General features: G+C 41.8%; 1 protein-coding gene across 1 annotated transcript in view; it reads left to right on the top strand.

Moving 5' to 3' along the window:
* The window catches only part of RYR2 (ryanodine receptor 2), a 756,803-nt gene extending 735,520 nt beyond the window's left edge, over positions 1–21,283 (top strand). The window contains exons 98-105 of the mRNA XM_047824653.1: positions 584–644; positions 4,277–4,423; positions 6,160–6,294; positions 13,993–14,149; positions 16,280–16,344; positions 17,983–18,083; positions 19,080–19,131; positions 19,885–21,283. Coding sequence (XP_047680609.1) covers positions 584–644; positions 4,277–4,423; positions 6,160–6,294; positions 13,993–14,149; positions 16,280–16,344; positions 17,983–18,083; positions 19,080–19,131; positions 19,885–19,980 — 814 coding nt within the window. The 3' untranslated portion in view covers positions 19,981–21,283. The remainder of the gene's footprint in view (positions 1–583; positions 645–4,276; positions 4,424–6,159; positions 6,295–13,992; positions 14,150–16,279; positions 16,345–17,982; positions 18,084–19,079; positions 19,132–19,884) is intronic.
* The last annotated feature ends 504 nt before the right edge of the window (positions 21,284–21,787 follow it).

Below are 21,787 nucleotides of genomic sequence, written 5' to 3'. Positions count from 1 at the left end.
ATTGTAGTAAGTCTACAAGGTAATTTGGGAACCAAGGGGAAAAGGTGAATGCCTTCTTGGGTAGAGATTTTTTTTTTTTTTTTTAAACAAGAGGAAACACAAACAAGATGAAAGAGCCCTTTCACTGGCAAATTTAGTTGTAAAGTGAATGTGGATGTTTATGCAAGTTTTTATTAGCCTAAGTAAAAATTATTCTGTCAGAATGCAATTACAAATGTATAATGAAAGCGAGGAAACTTGGGATGCACACATGTTGGTTAATGTAGTAGCATAGTTTCCAGAAATCATTCTCACATAACAAGTGGCTTTACCTTATATTGAATGCAGGAAAAGAAAGTGCTAATCTTAAATAATAGAAGTTGCATCTTTGTTTTGTTTTCCAAGATCCCACTAAAAAAGCATTACAGAATTCTGGAACACATCATCCAGATGTTCCAGATTCCCTTGACGCTTTGGATGGAACTAATTTCCTGAGATGGTTGCCAGTTTCATCCCACGGAAAGAATGCCAGCAGGCTCTTGCAAGCCTCCGAGTCTTTGCTTCACATGCATATCCACAAATCCTTCTTTTTTTGTCTTTCCAGACTGAACTCTATTGATGTGAAGTATCAGATGTGGAAACTAGGAGTCGTCTTTACGGACAACGTAAGCCCACTTCATTACCACAAAGTACAGTGCGCTCTGATTAGACAAGTCTGTTGGGATCCGGCAGGCGGACAGTCAGTGATTTAAGGAAGTCAGTCAGACAGCAATTGATTTAATACAGACCATTATCTAAGAATGACCCAAGGAAGTATGTGATTAATTAGCCCCCATCTCTCAATCCATTTCTTTCAATAGCTGAAAGATTAACATGAAAATATATTTATTGCAAGAAAAAGAAACGGAGATGAAAATTCACATGTATTTTCATTTAGGTTTTAGTTGGGTAATGAGTTCAAAGTTTCCTAGATGTTAAAATAAATGGAAGTTCTAAATAAATAAAGTTTTAAAACATTAATTGTGATAAATTTAAGTTTCCCCCAAATTAAGTGCATTAAATTATTGTGGTTTTTGTTCTTGATTGATCCTTCTTTTCTCAAAGAGCCTAACAGCCCAAGTCTATATCCAAATATAATGAAAAAAATTCACCTGGTACTAAAAGCCACCAACTGTCAGGTCGGACGATCACGTTGTACTACCCTGGCTTGCTCAATAGTTTGACATTTTTGACTCTTAGAATTTTCAGTTTAAAAAATCATTATTATCAATTGTTTTCATGCTCCCATGTGCTCTCTATGGGAAGTTGCTAGGGACAGTCATGAAACTGCTGAATGGATCAACTACAAACGTTTGTCTCCTCCTGCTGGTTCAGAATCCTCCTACCATCCTCACGCACCTCTTGCGAAGAGTCACTTACAAGCAAATCCAAAGGCTTAGTCCTAGACCCTCCTCTGGTTTTGTCTCCCTTGCATATCTCACTTAGTCTCAAAATCACACTCTAATTAGCAGTGACTTTTACAGTGAGTGGTAATTCTGTTCTCCTAAAGACCTGCGACACCCCCCAAATTCTCCTGTCTCTATCCCCACCCCTATCGTACCCAGTCACGGGCCCGGAATACTGGGTCTTTTAGAGAACTCTCCAAAGATCTCAAAAACAAGTCTTTTAAGTATCTTTTAGAATTGTCAACTGTTAATGCCTTCAGCAAATTTCTCTTCTAATAATGGAAGCAACTCCCTCAAATTAAAAGGAAACCACCTCATCTCTAGCACTGATGTTTTCTGTTCAGGTAGCCCGGCCATCTTGGCTTTTGCTAGTTAAGGTCAATCCTCCTTGACCTCCTTATATGCCGCAGTACTTGTGTCATGCAGGATACGTATCTTGCTCTAGTTTTCTTGCCTCCAGAGCATTTGGGCGTGGACAGACTTCTTCAGACTTGTTTCTGTTATATTATTCATCCACCTGTAGTTTCATGGCTGTTTGGCCAGCTACTTCTCAACATGTCTTCAGTCCTCAATAGTGTGGTTTCTGTCTGAAACACAGCTAGACTTACCAGATGAAGTACAGAGGAGTTCAAGCCGCGCGTTGGGCTCTGCGCTGACAGCTCAGGGCCTGGAGCCTGCTTCAGATGCTGTCTCTCTCTCTCTCTCTGCCCCTCCTCTGCTTCTGCTGTCTCTCTCAAAACTAACTAAATAAAAAACATTATAAAAAATTTTTAATTAGAGATAACTAAATATTTACATATTATATTTACATTTTTATATAGGTATGTATACATGCCTATACATAAATATAGGTAGTTTTATATCTATAACAATGTACAATATACATACTTATATATTTATATGTGAGTATATCCCAAATGTTGCATGGAACATACTTAATCTAAAAATTATTTATTCTTTACCTAACGTTTATCTGTAACTGGGCAGCCTGTGTTTTTATTTGCGAAATCCAGCTATCTAAGGACAGCACCTGTGTCGTCTATACATGTATCCTTGGCTCCTCTGATCACCTAGATTAGTCTCCTGATTCATCTTGTGTCCACACACTTGTCCTTTCTCCTCAGCCTTTTCATTTCTTAATAGCCTGCTGGGTGTGTCCATCCAAATGTCCTGTGACAAATGCATCTTCTCCTCTCCTCACTCTTCCCTGCTAAACGCAGTCCCCCTGTCCACCATTTCCTCTTTCTGTTAGTGTTTTTGTTCTTCTTGCTACCTATGTCCAGATGACCAGCTTGGACTCCTTTTCCTTCTCCTTCTAATATATACATTCAATTATGTGCCCAATTGGATCCTTTTCCTGCCCTCTGTCATTCTCTGGCCAGTTCCGCTGATAGTCGTGCCTCTTATAACCTCCCCCGTGGGGTTGGCCAGTAGTGTCCTAACGCAATAGCTCTGCCACTTACATCTTCTTTAAGAAAGTAGCTTGACCGGAGTGAGCTCACTTTCCTCATTTGTCAATTTGGGGCTAAGATTGCCTACTTATCAAGAGTCTGGCTAGAATAAAAAGAGAGACTGTATGTGCAAATATACAAGACGGTATTTTCATAAAATGCTGCTTTTCACATACCATTATTCCGTATGATGCTCCAGGGGTTCTCCCGTGCCTGTGGGATGTGCCCATATCCCTTAACTTGGCTTGAAGGCCTTCCAACCCCACCGTACATTTCCAGCCTCATCTTCTGAAACAGAAGCCCACTCTCAAACCAAGCTGTCACTCCTCAGCACATTCTGCGTAGGCTTATCTCGGTGTCTATTTTCAAGTACTGCTTTCTTCCACCTGATGTCTAACCTCAGCCCTGAACTGCCCATAAAGATGATTTATACCACCTCAGCCCCCTTTGTCTTGTTTGTGTTCTCTGTTAAAGCTTAAGATATATTCTAGTCAAAATGAAGTTTTCCTCCCTTTCCCAAAATGGGTAGCTCTTGACTCCAATGGCAAAACATTTCTTATGCTCAAGGACCCTAATCCAGAAAGCAAGCATGATCTCAGTATCTTTTATTCTACTTTTTTTATTCTCCTCCCCTCAAAAAGTATATCCGCTTTTACATCTAACCTCTGTAAAGCGAATCTCTTACATTGATTATAAACAAGATTCCTACAGATAGTACCAATTGTATTAGGTTTATTATAGCCTTCGGTGACATTAAGTAGTATTTGCATTTTCTCCTAGACTTGTTTTGGCTCACATAAAGTGAGATGCTTGGTTAATAAAATACCGCACGTGATTTCTTACAACTAGTAGGTCTCCACATACACTGATTTAGAGAGTGAGTAAATGAAAAACGAAAGAGGGAAGGACAGTTGGTTGGTTCTTTGATTGAGTGTAGAGCAGGGCTCTCAAGGGGGGAAATTTTGTCCTCCAGGTGACTTTTGGCAATGTCTAGAGACATCTTTGGTGGTCACGGCTGGCATCTGGTGAGTGGAGATCAGGGTCACTGCTGGTCATCCTATGGTGCATCAGAGAGCCTCCAAAACAGAGAATTATCCAGTCTAAACTCTCAGTAGTGCCAAGGTGAAAACACCTTGCTATCGAGTATTAGGTCAGTAAAATTCTCTCTATAGAAAGATACATAAGAACAGCCTATCTGATATAAAGGAGAGAAAGACATTGAGCCTCTGAGGACAAGCTAAATAACAATAAAATACATAAACCAATATAACTGATTCGAATTAAATAGACTAAGAAGGTAAAGTAAATGAAGTGATTATAATGGAATGAAATCAGAGTAGCTTTGGACAACAGTCACTCCTTCTGGTTTCTGATATGCTTCCCTCTCGTTTGTCTTCTCAGTCTTTCCTCTACCTGGCCTGGTATATGACTATGTCCGTTCTGGGACACTATAACAACTTTTTTTTTGCTGCTCATCTTCTTGACATTGCTATGGGATTCAAGACACTGAGAACCATCTTGTCATCGGTAACTCACAATGGCAAGCAGGTAAAAGTTGATTTTTTTTTGACTCCCTACAAAAAACAAAACAAAACAAAAAAAACCACCAAATACACCAATAAAAATAAAACCCAACCTCCAATGGCAACATATAGTTTTAAAGATTTTTGTGAATGGAGGATATGCACTTTTTTTATTTTTAAATTTTTTTTACAAACCATGAGGAATATTGGTTCAAGAGTCCCCTACACCTACATTCAAGTCTTGGCTTGACCGATACACTGTGTGACCTTGGATAACTGATTTAACATTTTTAAATCTCAATTCATTGTGTAAAATGAATACAATAAAAGTACCTACCTTTTAGAGTTTCTGAGAAAATGAAATAAGAACATAAACGTGGAGGTGTTAGCACAGGCCCCGGCACATACAAAACACTGCAGAAAATAGTTAAATTTTTCCTAATATGATATTTACTCCATTTGATACCAGAGGGAACTGAAATGTGTTTCAGAATCCTGATGCACTAGTTACAATAGTAATAAAACACAAGATGCTGCGTTCTTAATTTGATGTGATATTTAAAAATTGGATATCGTGTGGTCTTTTATAATGTTTCATACTTGACAAGGTCATACTCCAAGGACTTACATACTGGCCTAGTTCCAGATGATCAGTTTATGTTTTAATGGAGCCCAGTTGTAATGTGAAAACTTTAATTATTCATAAACTCATTATAGAAGCATATATTTATTGATTCATTCTCTATCACCTGTCTACTGGGAGTAACACATTCTATATTCGTTATTTGGTTTAACAGAGTCCTTCTTTTCCAGAATTTTATAATTCAGCATATTTTTAAATCCATGTCCCCCCAAACACGTGAACTATGTCCATAGTTAAGTTCATATGAACAGTTATCATGATTTTTAGTTTCCTAAATTTCAACATTGTTGTTCTATATGTGACTCTAATTTTTGAATGTGACTATGACATCAGCAAAAAGTGTTTATTCATTCATAGTATTGAGCCCCTGACATATTTAAAGAACTGGAGATTCTGAATCTCTTGTGTATTTTCACACAAAAGGTTTGGCTTGCTTTCAATTCACTTCTAAAATTTTGCGAGGATTATTCCTTCTTTTTGAGATATCAATTTTTGACTTACAGAAATATAGAGAGCTTAATAGTCCTCATAATAAGATGTGCAGAAATTATAGTGGCATTGTACTTCGTTTACAGAAGTGAATTAAGCCCTCTATTCAGATAACATATTTTCTCCAGATAATTGTAAAATTATTTTTGAAGGACTTAATATATGCTGCCACGGTCAGGAACATAGGGATTCATTGTAATTAGAGAAGTAGACACAAAAAATAATGCATTTTAGTGTGTTTAGATTTTCTGTGATACAACCAGAAATATATTTTCACCAACTTGGTGAAATTCTTATTTTCAGCACATACATATTATGATCAATTTGGATGTGAAAGTCAATCAGAGTTTATTCATATTCCAGCTGTAGTATGCATTCATTAACCAATTAAGTATCCAACTTTTGCATAAAACAGTCTGACCACTTGATAAAATAAAGAGCATATGGAAATAAATTTCCCCACGGAGGGGGGTAAGAAAGGTATGGTGTGAGGTATGGATCCCATTACTTTCTAGTCAATAAATCCAGGTATGTGCTCATAGAATTCTCCCCTCCCACACTGATGTTAACATGCCAGTCATATATGCCTTGCATTTCTAATGCATGTTCTGTGTCACGTTGCTTTCCAGCTTGTATTAACTGTTGGCTTGTTAGCTGTTGTTGTATACCTATATACTGTTGTGGCATTCAACTTTTTCCGAAAATTCTACAATAAAAGTGAAGATGGTGACACACCGGATATGAAATGTGATGATATGCTAACGGTAAGTTCATACACTTTGATCTCATATGAGTGAAAAATTCTCCTGCTTCTTCAGTATGAGTGGTTGTGTAGTTACTCTTTAACCTTGCAGAATAGAAAATAGCGTACCCAGTAAAAAGTTGTGTGGCTCTTTAAAGAATCCACAGTTTTCATTCTTTTGCAGAATGTAAAGGACCGTTTCTGCCATTTTTTTACATCTGCTGTACCAGCCTGATAATCAGATTTTTTGCATAAAGGACTTAGAGCTGGAAGGATTAATATAAACGCTTTAGCTGAATTGGTTCATAGATTCCAGGACAGCGGTTAAAATTATTTCCTTGGAGAATATTTTGAACCCTTAGTTATCTGTTTACTTTCATATTAACTGAGATCACCGAAGTCCAAAAATCGATCTTTTACTAGAACTCTTAGGTTTTGCTTAAATATTCAGTATTTTAGCTTAAATTACCTTTTTGGTCTTGGTTTTAAAATCAATGGATGTTCAAGCTTTCATATTGCTCTACCCCTGTTCCTTAACCTGCCCGTCTAATATTGGCAAATCTGAAGTTATTACAGGTGAGATCTTAGATTGGAAATATGTACCTCTAGCTGAAAGGAGATGAATTCTTCATTGAGCACCAAATCAAAATACCTACATAGCTGGGGTTAGTGGTGTAAGAGACCAACAAAGTGACAGTAAAATTACTCTAGAAAAAATAAACATCCCAAAAGAGTAATGAGAGGGAACTACTAATGTTATAAAAACTAATACTTAAGGCAGGTTTTGTACTAGAGAATGACACATGTGTGGGACAGAATAGAGAGTCTAGAAATACATGCAGATACACTTGGAAATTAAAAGTGTGATAAAACGTGGCTTTTGAAATCATGAAATGAAAAAGAATTCAGTAAATGGTATTGGTACCATGGATATGCTTTTGGGGAAATTTTGACAAAAATTGATACCAACCTAGTTCTTTAAATCAAAATAAATTCCGAATGGGACACATATTTTAATGCAAAAAGAAAATAAAAATTATAACAGAATTTGACTTTTGAAATAAACATTTTTTTAAATTTTACTTATTTTCTTTAAAAAAATTTTTTTAATGCTTATTTATTTTTGAGACAGAGAGACAGAGCACAAGCAGGGGAGGGGCAGAGAGAGAGGGAGACACAGAATCCAAAGCAAGCTCCAGGCTCTGAGCTGTCAGCACAGATCCTGATGCGAGATGAATCATGGGAGATCATGACCTGAGCCAAAGTCGGAGGCTTAACTGACTGAGCCACCCAGGCGTCCTTGAAATAATAATAATTTTTAAATGGGGAAAGGTCTTTCTAAGTGTGTCATAAAACCTAAGATGCATGGGGTCCTAAACAATTACTTTAAAGGGGAACAACACTAAGCGATGTCTTAAAGACAAATGAAAAACTAGGAAAAATATTAACATAGGGCCAGTGTTCTTAATTTACTAAGTACTTATCACTAGGAAGTAAACCAATAGGAAAAGGAACAATCAGCTCGTGGTAAAATTCAGTCAGCTTACAAATTGACAAAGATTAAAGAATTGCAAATCAAAGCAATCAACTGCCACTTCTTAACTATTAGGTTTGCAGAATATTAAAGTTTGTTAATACCCACAGTTGAATCGATGGAAAAACTGGCACTTTCATGAACACTTGTAGGGAATTCAAATTAAGACAATGACTTTACAGAAAGTTTGCAACATCTGTCACATTTTTCATTGTACTTACCCTTTGACTTGTCAGTTCCACTGATTGTATTGATTTAAATGTTTGTTTACAAATATGCTCCTGTGGGTTTAAGGATACTTGCTACTATCACAAATTGGAAATAATCTAAATTATATCAATAGAGTCCCGATGAAACCAACTATGGCAAATCCATATCATGGAAAAGTAGGTTGTTGTTTAAAAATAAGACAAATCTGCACGTGCTGATATAGAAAGACATACAGATTGCATTTCAGTGGGGAAGGAGGGGCAAGATCTTGAACAGTGTTATGGTAAGATCCTGATTGTGTGCACACATACACATGCTGGAATGTACATATTAGATACACTAGAATATGTACACGGTGTTTCTGGAAGAATACATGGGACACTGTTAACAAGGGTTCCTACAGGGAGTAGGACTACAGATTAGGGAGAGAAGAAACTTACACAGTAAGGGATTCGTCACTGGTAGTGACGTCCCCCAGAGTCACTAAACATGTGACACTTTACGACCAGTAAGGATCCTTCATCTCGTCTTGTGAGAGGTGCCTTTAATACCCGCGTTGCCTCTCTACCCGGTGACTTCAAGACGGGGTAGCAGCTGGCTAGAGGCAGGGAGGGGAGCAGACAGCTGGAGGAGTCGACAAGGCACAAAAGGGAGTCAGTCATTACTAACAGCAGACAGTTGTGACTCCAGGGAGATTCATTTCTCTTCCAGAAGCACCCCCCCCCCCCCCCCATGGTTCTAAATCTCAAAGTCCACCTTGGTTGAGTCAGAAAGTTTAGCGAGGTGATTCACTGCCAGAGGGTGTGGTGCCCGCTGAATCGCTGAAGATTGCTGGAAAGTCAGGATGACTTCAGGTAGTGCTCTTGAGTTGGCATTGGGAATGGCGGGGCCTCACTTGCCCCCCTCCTACCACAATAAGACCCCTGAAACATCCAGGTGTCTCCTTCTAATGTCATGAGTCATATTTGACCCTATTCAATTATCCTGATAGTATCCTTGGATGACTACATTTCGAACATCACTCTTGGTATGAGTTTCCATTGCTTTTGTAAATTTTCCCAACGAACTTATGAGAGGAATCCAGGCATGGTTTGAACAAGTGAGTTAGGAAGACAACCAACTGCCTTTACCTGGTTGGCATGACCCAGTTGCATGGGATGTGTAGGGAAGAGGTAGAGAAGTTTGCCTCACTTTAGGGTGAGGAAATAAGGCTTCTTGATGTTTCGACCATGGCCTCAGGACTGAGCTACAGCCTGGGTTTTGTCCAGTTTAAGGGATTTCTGCCCCTACCAGTGAGACTACCTACAACCAGGTCTGTTCTGGGTGTTTCTATCTCTACACATCACGGTAAGCTTTGTACCTTGCCTTTGGGTGGGGTGAGGTTGGGGGCATCATGAGGCTGTACCTTAGATGTGTCTTCCTGCAAAAGAGAAAACTCAATTCCAAGCCACAAACAACATCTCAGCTCCCATACTGCTGCCAGGTGGATCAGGCACACAGGAGTCTGTGTAGCTTTGCACATGCTCGTATCCAGCTGATTGTTCTTAAAAACGATCACATCAGAGGCCACATCACCTAGATTTACCTTACAATAGTTGGTCTCAAAACCCCTTTTAATTTGCCTCTTATTAATACTTGTGCAGCAAGGTTTGAACAAGCCAACAACATTTAAAATGTAACTGCTCACTTGTAGTAGTGCTCGTTAAAAGTCAAGGCTTAGCAAAACCTAGCAGCTAGCAAGACAGAAGTACGGCGTAGGAAGTGGTCACGCTTAGTATCTTGCGTGTATCTCTCAAAAGAGAATCTTTTGTTTACATCCGTCTCTAACAATTAGTCTTCACAGGGTGAGGTCGAGGATTGTTTGCTTGAGATGGGTTTTCTTCACTCATGCCCTGTTTTCTCGCCAACATCCGAGTTTCCAGTGCCTTCATTGCTTCTGGTAGTTTCCTGGCATATGTAGGAACATTTTAGGTTTTCACAGCGATGTGGTTCACCTGCCAGTGTTTCATGCCTAACAGCAGGTGGCGCCGTAGCTACAGTTTTACAGACTGTGATGCTTCATGCCTGCCTGCCCACCTACCACCTGCCTCCTTCCTTCCTCCCTCCCTCCCCCTCCTTCCTTCTTCCCTCCCTCCCTCCTCCCCTCCCTTCCTTCCTTCCCTCCCTCCCTTTTCTTTCTTCCTTCCTACACTTTCCTTCCTTTCCTTCTTTACTTATTTATTTAGGATCATGGTGTTTTAAGCCTGAGAATCTAATTAAACCATCAGTATCCTGAGAGAATTTGAACCTCTTCTCCAAGAATGTACAAGGAGAAAGTGCAAAATGATCCAAAGTTCCAAAGCCCCAGGCAAAAAGATGATTGTAGCTAACTAGCCAGGGAGACTGACTTGGCCTATATAAAGACATTCATCTCAAAAGGGGCGGTCCTTTCACCAAGACTCACCAGGGCATCCCTTTATGAACCGCAGCTCAATGAGGCCACCCTCATATCCCAAGTCAGAAACTGCAGGGAAGGTGTCCAGACCTGTTGTTTTTTGGAAAAAACTTACCAGGTGGTTGAGAGAATGAGTTACTCCTAGGGAAGTACAATCCCCAGCTCAGGGTATTGTTCTAAATTACTTATTTTACCCTACCCTCCCAACAAGTAATCTCTGCCAGTCTCTGTCTCTTTCTCTTTCCACTTTTATTTCTCCCCCTATTTTGGGGGGGGGGGGGTCAGGATAAAGATCTCGTAAAGATCTTCATTACTCTGCCAGAAACTGTCCCTCCTCAGTATTTCCTAAAGCTGTCATAAATAGTGATTAACTCTGGAATGAATCCACTCGGGAGATGAGTGGGTAGGGGAGAAACCATAGAATATTAAATTTGGAGAATAACTGCGTATTCCCAGTGTTGGTAGCACCAGGCACCTTCCTTCCTCATGACTCAGATTCTCTGAACAAAGTATATCGGTTTGTGTCCCAGAATTACTGCTTTCCATTCTCCAACTCTTATGTTCAGGTTTAAGCTGCTCCTGTGAAAAGGAAGGTGAATGAGAGATTTTCCATTTTCAGGAGCAGAATGATCATCTGACAACTAAAAGCCTGACAGCCCTACGTAGGTGGATGTTCACCACCCTACCGCATATTCTAGCCACCCACCTGCTATATCTGGGGATAACCAGGTAGTGTAGATTAAGGTTGGGAAAATCAGTATCAAAATCCCACAGGTAAACCTGGAATTTTATACTTTTAAAATCTGGTATCTTACTAAGCCTAAACAATCAAATGCATAAGACTGCCTATCTTTTCAGCATGGCCAGAGTCTATTATTGAAATATGGTGGGAGGCCTTTTGTCAGCATCAGAGCTTTCACGGAATGAAGGTGAGCAGAGACATGGATGTTGCTAGATGGCTGACAGGAGACCTGAGAAGTAGGAGACATTTGCTTTGGTAATTTAGCCTCATTCCATGGTCCTACCTTCAACTGTGCATGTCTAGAAACTAAACATCCTCTTGAGGACAGACTCACATTAACCAGGCTCCTAAGAGTCACATGTATGAGTCAGAACACCAACATCCTACTCATTAAGAGTTCATGCCGCAGGAGAATGCATTCTCTTCCCTAGAGAAAAACTCTATGGGCACCTGGGTGGCTCTGTCAGTTAAGCGTCCAACTTCTGCTCAGGTCATGATCTCGCGATCTGTGAGTTTGAGCCCCGCGTCGGCCTCTGTGCTGACAGCTCAGAGCCTGGAGCCTGCTTCACAGTCGGCGTCTCCCTCTTTCTCTGTCCCTCCCCCGCTCACACTCTCTCTCAAAAATAAATGAACATTACAAAAATGACTTTTCTGGCCTGTGAGAGAGACCCCTTACCTGAGCCCCAGACGGTTCTTGGTTGGGCAGTGACAGAGCCGCCCTCTGATCCTCTTTGTTCACTGTGTGCCAGACTGACAAACCTCCTTCCTGAGTGACCCAGTCGTTATTCGGTTCTGATCACTAGATTCCAGGCATCTGCTCCAGGACACTCTCTGTGTGCTGCATCTATCACTATATTAGCTGTTGAACTATGAGCATTTTGGGGTCAACTTGCTGCCTGTCCTTTGTGCTCTTTGGGGTCATCTGAGAATTTGAGGTTCATGGGCTGAGACAGTGAAGTCTCCATGAGAACACTGATCAGTCATGACTTTTCACTCTTCATTCACCGCCCCCCCTCCGCCCCAGTGATGTGTAAGTTCCTCTCATGTGCTGGACATTATTTTAGGCCCTGATAATACAGCAGTAACCAAAGTCATTCTTCTTGTAATGAAGCCAGTTCAGTGCAGTGAGACAGATCACGAAGCATCAAAATTAGGTAAGTGGTAGGTACAGGTTTGGAATTCCGGAAAGAGACCCAAGGTGTAAACAGAAAAAAATTGTACGTCATTGGCACAGAGATGGTACTTAACTGTGAAAGTGGGGACATTCCTCTAGGAAGAACTGGCCAAGGAGGCTGAGAAAGGATGGCCAGAAATGTAGAAGATGACCAGGGGATTGTGGTGTCTCCCCAAGTGAAGACACTGTGTGTGTCAAAGCCTTTGCCCCTTTCGTTAAGGCAGATGGTGGGTAAATGTGTTTTGTACTCATGGATGACATCAGTTGGGTAAGTCGGAGTGTCTGGAGCAGTCTAAGAAGGCCTCATGGAGGAAGGCTTGTTACCTGAGGGTGAAAAGGAATGGGATAAGAAAGGGAAATAATTGTTTAAGATGGGAAGGAAATGCAAACCAAGAACTAGAATAGGGAGTTGTTTATCTGACAGGCGTGGATAGAGTGCAGGGTGGTATTCGGGAGCAGTAGCCCATCAGTGGAGAGGGATGAAGCATCCCTGAATCTGGAGGCCCCGACCTGGATCAGGTCTGCCCTTATCCTGAAAACAGATAAAACACTGACGCTTGAAGCCAGTGGCTCTCAACTGTTGTGATTTTGCCCTCCCGGGGACGCTTGGCAATGTCTGCAGACGTTTTTGGTTATCTACAATGAGGTGCTATTGGCATTGAGTGGGTAGAGGCCAGGGATCCTCCTAAAACATCCTACAATGCACGAGACAGATCCTATCCAAAGAATTATCCGGCCCTAAATGTCAACGGCATTGAGGCTGAGAAACCCTACCCTCTTCTGCAGTGGGCACTTGGAGCTCTCCTTCTAATTGGTTGCTTTAATGTTTCAGATTCTTAACAATGAGCTGTTATTTCCTCCTTGCTTCTCCCCTCTGTCTTCTTTCTTGTACACATTAGAGTAGAAACATTTCAGCATCGTATTCCATACATGACGGATGAGGGGATGGCGTTATTGGGTCCGGTGTTTTCCTAGCTTAATTTCTGAGATTCCGTCTTATTAAATATTGAGGTTTTCCTTCCTCTCTCCTATGTCTGTTCTGATCAAAGAAAAAGAAAAAAAGAGCAGTGTGATTAAATATAGCTTTGTGGGCCTTAATGTGATCTTAAATTTTTTTTAACGTTTATTTTTGAGACAGACAGAGACAGAGCATGAACGGGGGAGGGGCAGAGAGAGAGGGAGACACAGAACCGGAAGCAGGCTCCAGGATCTGAGCCATCAGCCCAGAGCCCGACGCGGGGCTCGAACTCACGGACCGCGAGATCGTGACCTGAGCTGAAGTCGGACGCTTAACCGACTGAGCCACCCAGGCGCCCCAAGGGCCTTAATGTGATCTTAATGGGATTACCTTATGCCAGATGCTAGTGAGGTATTTTTCATCCCCTGCAAAGTGTGACAGAAGGTGCGAGGCAGAGTGTCGTGTCGAGTTTTGTTCAAAGGACAGCAGAGTGTAAGAGCCACGTGTTTGCATCATAATCACAAACACTGAAACAAAAAGAGGCAATGTAGAAGGCAGAGATGGTCAGTTTCCAGAGTGAGGATTAGCAACTACAGAGAGAGCCTCAACTTTGTTCAATGTGCAGATGGGCAGCGTCTCCAGGAAGTAACTGTGTCTGTCTTTTCCAGTGCTACATGTTCCACATGTACGTCGGGGTACGTGCCGGAGGGGGTATCGGCGATGAAATCGAAGACCCAGCAGGCGACGAATATGAGATCTATCGAATCATCTTTGACATCACCTTCTTCTTCTTCGTGATTGTTATTCTCTTGGCCATAATTCAAGGTGAGCATCCTCCTTACTGGAGTTCAAGAGGATCTAGAATTTGAGCCATTTATTGTTCAAGTTAACACTTAAGGGCAGGTCAGAATGTCAAGTACTATCTGTAAAAAGGCAACGAGAACTTTTCTGTTCAGTGTTTCTCCATTAGAAATCTATAGAGGGGGGATCAAAGGGGGCCCTGGTAAAGGGGAAGACGGATACAGATTTCTTTGGACTCTTTTCCCATTACCTAATGTTAAGAGCACTTTCTTCGCTGTGACTTTCTGCCCTGCCACTTATTAACTTTATAATGTTGGGTGGGTGAGCCATTTAACTCCTTTTGAGGGGCGCCTGGGTGGCTCAGTCGGTTAAGCGGCCGACGTCAGCTCAGGTCATGATCTCGCGGTCCGTGAGTTCGAGCCCCGCGTCAGGCTCTGTGCTGACAGCTCAGAGCCTGGAGCCTGCTTCAGATTCTATGTCTCCCTCTCTCTGCCCCTCCTTTGCTCGCACTCTGTCGCTCTCAAAAATAAACATTGGGGCGCCTGGGTGGCTCAGTCAGTTAAGTGTCCGACTTCGGCTCAGGTCACGATCTTGCGGTCCGTGAGTTTGAGCCCCGCGTCAGGCTCTGTGCTGACAGCTCAGAGCCTGGAGCCTGTTTCGGATTCTGTGTCTCCCTCTCTCTCTGACCCTCCCCCATTCATGCTCTGTCTCTTTCTGTCTCAAAAATAAAACATTAAAAAAAATTTTTTAAATAAACATTAAAAATTTTTTAATTTTTTTTTTAAAAAAGAAGCGATGTACATATGAGTACTCAGCACAGTATCTGATGCCTCATAAAGAATCCTAAGGCTATCATTGTTGAGTACCTGCTATGTGCCTGGCACATGTTATTAACTCATTTTACCTTCATACACCCGTGAAAATAGTGGTGTTATTTACATTTGAAGAAACTGAGCCATAATACGTCTAAGTAACTTGGCCAAAGTGCACAGTCAAGAAGTGTCAGGGCTGGAATCCAAACTCAGGTTTTTGGACCCAGAGCCCTCAGTTGAAACCAGAGAGCCATCAGGGGGCCTGGGTGGCATGGTCGGCTGAGTGTCCAACCCTTGGTTTTGGCTCAGGTCATGGTCTCATGGTTTCCTGAGTTTGAGCTCTATTGGGCTCTGGGCTGACAGCACAGAGCCTGCTTGGGATATTCTCTCTGTCTCTCTGTCTCTGTCTCTCTCTGCTCCTCCCCCACTAATGCTGTCTCTGTCTCTCTCAAAAATAAAGAAGTTAAACTTAAAAAAAAAAAAAAAACCAGAGAGCCATATTAACGTACCAGTTCTTCCCTTTACCCTAAGGAAACTTGGAATGTGGTGTTCTTCTCCCTCAGAAAAATCACTCTTGTTACCTTTTTCTGCTCATACGTTTATCCTGGCTTGAATTAAATGTCTATAAATGTGTTATTATCCTCTAAGCTCTGCAGGCACAAAACGGTACTTTTTGTTTCCAGTAAAGTACATGAACAAGTCGACAAGATTCATAATCCATCCTTTTGTCTTTACTGAGTGTAACAGTAACATATTTTATAAGAGAGCAAACTCATAAAACACTCGGAAAAAGATGTGCAGCCAGTAAGTCACAGGAGGAAAACGAGCTGAGAGGAAACAACGTGGTGCAGTTAGCTCCTGGCTGACACAGTTAATAACAGGCCGGCAAGTTTACTTGTGAGGAACGCGTAACGAGAATGAGTGGAGGCAGATTCCCCAGTTCATATGGTAACGTTTGATTTCCAAATCAGTACTTGAAAATGTTATCAGTAGACTTTCCTGCGCTTCGCCACCAGAAATCTCTATTGCTCTTTCTTGGAACAACGTGGCGGCTAACATACCAGGTGCATGTGCCGCGGTAACGAGCGGTTTTTCCTGCCCTGTCACTTCGTTTTGAAACCCCCTTCTCAGGGACGGTGTAAGCACAGTACCCGCTGTGCTTCTGCCCCCCGAGAGATAACGCTGCTGCCCTAGGAGGAGTATCAAGTGTGTGCCCACTCACGACTTCTCCCAACCTGGCTGTACATTTTCTCTTTCCTTGGGAGGACTAACCACAGGGCTGTGAGCTTCATTATTATTCTCTGGTTGATAAAGATTCGAGTGTGTTTTTATTTAACACCAGGTTTAATTATTGATGCTTTTGGAGAGCTAAGAGACCAACAGGAGCAAGTCAAAGAAGACATGGAGGTGAGTCTTGCCGCGTCTGACTCAGCTGTGTTGTTGTTGTTGTGGGCACTCATTTTTCCTACTGTCTTTATCAAAGAATCACGGCCGTGGGAGAAAGTAGGAAAAGGGCATGAGCAATGTGTGGCTTCCCCGGCCCGTTTTCCATCTGCGCAACGCATATCGTGTGGTAGGCAGGAAACATGGCGGACACCAGGGGCGTGCAAACAGTAATGTCTCCTGCTCCCTGAGGAGAACCACCCATTCAGAATGATGGATTCACTGACAAATAAGTAAACAGGAAGTTGCAGAGCGGTGTGTTGAACCCTTTATAATAACTCATTGGAGAGATGTATAGTGTAACGTACAGCCTGTGGAAAATCAGAAACGGGTTTTAAGTAAGGTGATGGGGTTTGGCAGTGCATTAGCAACTAACAAGATCAGGGGCAGGGAAGTGGGCTGGGAGCATGTTTTAGGCAGGAGATGGTGAGGCTCTTGCGAAAGACGTCCACCGAAGATGTAGGAACCAGATGGATTCAAGCAGTACTTAGGCGCTGGCATGACAAGCAGCGGGTGATTGTCCATATGCAGAGGTGAGGTGTTTGGAGCAAGCGGGGACGCTACCCAGGTTTCCAGAGTCACAGCGATAAGTAACACAGAGGAGGGGCAGGTTCGTGGGTGAAGCTGCGAAGCATGAGCCTGTTTAGTCAAGACATCAAATGGTATAAAGACCTGTTGCCTTTCTGAATGCGGCCTTCCTGCTGTCCACAGTTGTTGATCAATAAGGCAGGGGGAATTGAATAAATTATCTTAATCATCTTGAGTCCAGGCCCTAGAATCTAAGGCATCATAAATATGCCTCCGATGGCATTAAACAGTTGCTAATTTGCAAGCAGGATGAGCATCTGGAGCCACACAAGGGCAATAACTATCACATTTGCTTGAGTTGATACATGTGAAATTCTCATAATGAAACGGGAGGCCTGCTTCTCCTTAGCTTTTGTGTGCTGGTCCTGCACACCACGGACCTAAGTAGGTGCTGCTCTGAGAGATCTGGTTAGAACAAGCAAGGGGCACAAAGAGCAGGCACCTCATTCCTGGAGTAGAAAGTTCTGATGATGAATGTTCATTGGTTAATTCTGCACCCGTGGCGGACCCTCTCTCAGTCATTGATCGAACACCCCACAGCTTGATATTTGATTTGGCTCTCTCCAGATGGGAGTAATCTGGACCTTCCCCCCCCCCCCCCCCCCGGGTCATCAGACTTTGTTCCAGTAGGTACCAAGCTGGTGGTTTCAGCTGAGGGCACATTGAGTCCCGTCTACATAACTTGAGTTAATGTCATGAACAAGACTGATGGCTAAGTCTGGGCACTCTCACTTAAGCTGGAGGAAATAAGGAAAAGACAGTGCTTTTCAGCCATCGTGATCCTGTACGCTTCTTCCTACATGTGAACTTGTTGCTGGTACCTATGTCATTTAAACCTCCAGCCAGATATAGTTGTGGCAACAGTTAAATTAGCGTTCGTTTGGCACAGCCTTCTGTCGTGATCTTCTACAAACATCGAGTAAGCATAGCAGCTGCCCCCTAAGTGGCGAGTTGTGTGTTCCTTTGTTTTGCTTTCTGAAATCTGACATGTAAATATTTCCCTTTGTCTTCTAGACCAAATGTTTCATCTGCGGGATAGGCAACGATTACTTCGACACAGTGCCACATGGCTTTGAAACCCACACTTTACAGGAACACAACCTGGCCAATTACCTGTGAGTGTGCCTGACTCAGACTCTCCAGCCCCTCCTTATACCCGCCAGTGAGTGCCCCCCTGTTAGCAAGCTTGAGAGGCAGAAGAGACATAGCTTCCTTTCTTTATACTGTTGAACTCAGGCTTCGTCTGTCTCTTTGAGAGAAAGACCCACAGCTAGCGGTCCCCTTGTCCTCAGGAGGTATGTGTATCTGGTATGCGGTGTGGTATCAGACGGGTATGTGATAAGAAAAGAACTTGCAGCCCTTCATGTGAATGATACCTTCTAGAACACGAAATGGAAAGGTGGAAAATGATAAGTGAAATACATCCTCAGCCTCTCAGAGAGCCTTGGCCGTGTTTCCCATTTCAAGAAGGCAGACTCCAGATGCCTCCTAGGGACTCGGGAATCTCCATCTTCATTTTCTGAGGACGTACAGATCTCTTTAGGCCCAATTATCCTCTTTAGGCACTGTGTTCTAACATGATTCAAAGTTGCATTTTTTTTAACACATAGAAATCTGGCTGTTGCTGTAGGACTAGCCCAAGCTGCAGTTTGCTAAAAAATTATTCTTGGTTTCTAACCCAATTTTGCTATCAAACAGAAGAGAGGCAGAGTAGCACTGTAGCAAAAAGAAAAGAAAAAAGCAGGCTTCGGCATTCACAACTGTGGGACATTAGGCAAGTTATTTAAACTTTTTAATCCCTGCTTTTCTAAATGGGGATTGTGATTCCTGCCCCATGAGTGGCTAAGTGCGATCTGACACGAAACCTGATGTACAGCAGCTCCCGAGAGGTATAACTTGATCTGTGCACGCCCACATTGTAGCTACTTTGAAAACGTACTTTTTAAAAATGGTTAAGCTTTTGGTTCCCGTGGTGTCTTTTGCCTTGCAGTTTTGATACGTTTCTCTGCTCTGCCAACAGTGTGCAGTTAGCCCGTAGCCAGATCAGAAGTATCTGTGAACGCTGACATTTCCATACAACCCATTTCTGATTCGTCTCTCTGTATCTGTAGGTTTTTTCTGATGTATCTCATAAACAAAGATGAAACAGAGCACACGGGACAGGTAGGTAAACAGCGACCATACACTGTCTTCTGAAAGAAGTGACAGAGAATATGGACATGGTGGGGAAAATGTGTGCATTAAACTTGAAGAGTTGGGATTACTTTCAGATATAGTATCTTAACAAAAAATTCCTGTTATCCCAGACGAGCGTGCAAAGATTGCCTTTGTCAAGAAAGTAAAATCGTAAGTTCACATAAAAAATGTAAGCTTTTAATTAGCTAAAAACGCAAGGCTTTGTGTTCTGATAAGTATAATGTCCTTGATTGCTTAATCAGATAGCAGATGGTTTCAGATGAGTTCCAGCCCACAATATTAGGATCAATTAAAAATAATTGTGTATGAAATATCTACGGTTCTCCTTAAGTATTTGAAATTCTCCCTCCACAAATATTCACCTCCGATTGTTAGCAGTTTGAATTTGAAGGATACAATTAATAATAATTTCCTTAAGAGAACCCATCAAATCATATGCCACAAATAGTGTTTTTAATCATCACTGTATTATGGTCCAGATGAAGATGGATTATTAATAGAAATATGAGGTCTGGTATAGCTAGGCACTCTCGATGAATTTGGGCTTTTCGAATCATGTAATTATGTGTACTTACACAGTTACATGGGTATGTGAGATATATATATATATATATATATATATATATATGCAACAAATGTGTGTTTTTATCTTGTATTTTGTGGTAATGCACAGATCCTGGGGAAACACATGATGTTAATACATTTCCTTTACGTTGACAGGAATCTTATGTCTGGAAGATGTATCAAGAAAGGTGCTGGGAATTCTTCCCAGCAGGGGATTGTTTCCGGAAACAGTATGAAGACCAGCTAAATTAAACTCAGACTCCGGTCACCTCTGAAAACCAAAACATACACATTCACTCTTTCTGTCTGTTTCGGTCTCTGTCTCTCTCTGACTCTCTCTCTCTCTCTGCTCTCTTGGAGACATCCTGCTGAATTTGTGAATTGCCAGCATTATATGCTTTCTGGGAGCAGTGAACTCGGTTTCTGAAGACCCGACTGTGCTTTTCCCCCCCACCTTGTGTATTTTCTTTGAGAATAAAGACTGAAGAATATTCTAGATTCATACACAGACAACATAGGAACTCTGGAAAGGACACCATTTCGGACACTCTCGGTCATAACGCAAATGGACCGATTTCCTTCTGAGACTCCTGGAAGTCCCCTTGAGCTATGGGACAGTCACAGAGACGCGTGACAGCCACACTCATCCGGCCCCTTTATTTCGCCATCCTGAGAGGAACTCTCTAATGGTCACAGAGCACTGTAGCACTTAAGAGATTGCCGTGGACACCACTTACGAAGGGAAATAGTGCCTTACTATATGTGGGTTGAGCTATGCAGAAGATGTGTGCATGAAAAAGAAATCTTTATTTTCTTCATGTCGATCTTTTTTTCCTCAGATTGATTTTGTGTGTGTTTTTTTTTTTCCTTTATTCTTTTCTCTGGTGGGGGAGGGTGAGAAAAGCAGTTTGCGTGCACCTTTAAAAAAAAAAAAAGACGGGTGGCCTGTCTCAGGACGAGAGGAGGCTCTTCTCATTCACTAAATTCACATTTACCCTCCCCATGTGATCGTGCTCTTATTTTGGTAATGCTCTGGTGCAACACTGCGACTTTATGAAATCTTTGTATGAAAACACAAAGACTGCAAAAAAAAATACACTTTCAAAAGAAAAAATTCATTGCATGTTCATTATGCAAGTTTAAAAGAACAAAGAAAACCTCCAGAAGCAAGTTGATGAACGTGAGAGACCTTTCATGATAATTCTACTCATAGTAATAAAGTGTCGTGGGCTTAATTGTATATTTGGAGCCAGTGTCATCCACCAACAATGTGATACGTTATGAACTTGACAGTAGTTTTGGGTTTTTCTCTTTCTTTTGGCCACCTGTGATCAGTTGCTGATTAAGGACTTCTCGTCCGGCCATTTTTTTAATATCAAAGCTGAAGCAATATCCATTCAGGGAGTTCATCAGATGCATCAAAAACCACGGGTGATAATTACCAGTCACTCCATTTTGAGTCCTTTTAAATGTAATGCTTATCTTTACAAATAAAAAGACAGATTCAGAATGGAAGCAAGATCATTTTGCAAACATTGGAGCTCTTTTATTACAAGTCTGCTTGTTAATTTTAGAATTGGAAAACTGCTCTGATTAAACTATTTAACTAACTTTCTCACTCTCTTCTTTCTCCATTTCATGTATAGTTGGGAGGCATTATAAAACCTTGAGCTGTTAACTTGAGAGGGGTCTGGGGCAATGCAAACCCTGCCCTATGGCCTTTAATGCCTTCAGATTTCCTTGTGGCCCAGCAAGCTTGCTGCCTTTATGATGACGGAAACTCAGAGTCAGCAGGCAGTTTGAACCACCTAGCCTCACCCCTGCCCTTTCCCTGACTCGGGGACATCAGGAGTTCGTTAAAACCACCAATGACAGAAGGATCACTGTCTCCCAAATCATTTAATTTTTATACAGCTTTCATTCTAGAAGGTTCTTCCTTGCTCAGGGCAGTTTTTTCCCCCTGTAATAGTACGGATTCATTTTCTGCCTTCATATGAAAGAGAACTGGTACACTAACTAGCAAGTGGTGTTATTAGATACTCAGACACTAATCGAACAT

This window comes from Prionailurus viverrinus, chromosome D2 (genome assembly GCF_022837055.1).
Source record: "Prionailurus viverrinus isolate Anna chromosome D2, UM_Priviv_1.0, whole genome shotgun sequence".
NCBI lineage: Eukaryota > Metazoa > Chordata > Mammalia > Carnivora > Felidae > Prionailurus > Prionailurus viverrinus.
This window is presented reverse-complemented; position numbering and strand designations above follow the sequence as displayed.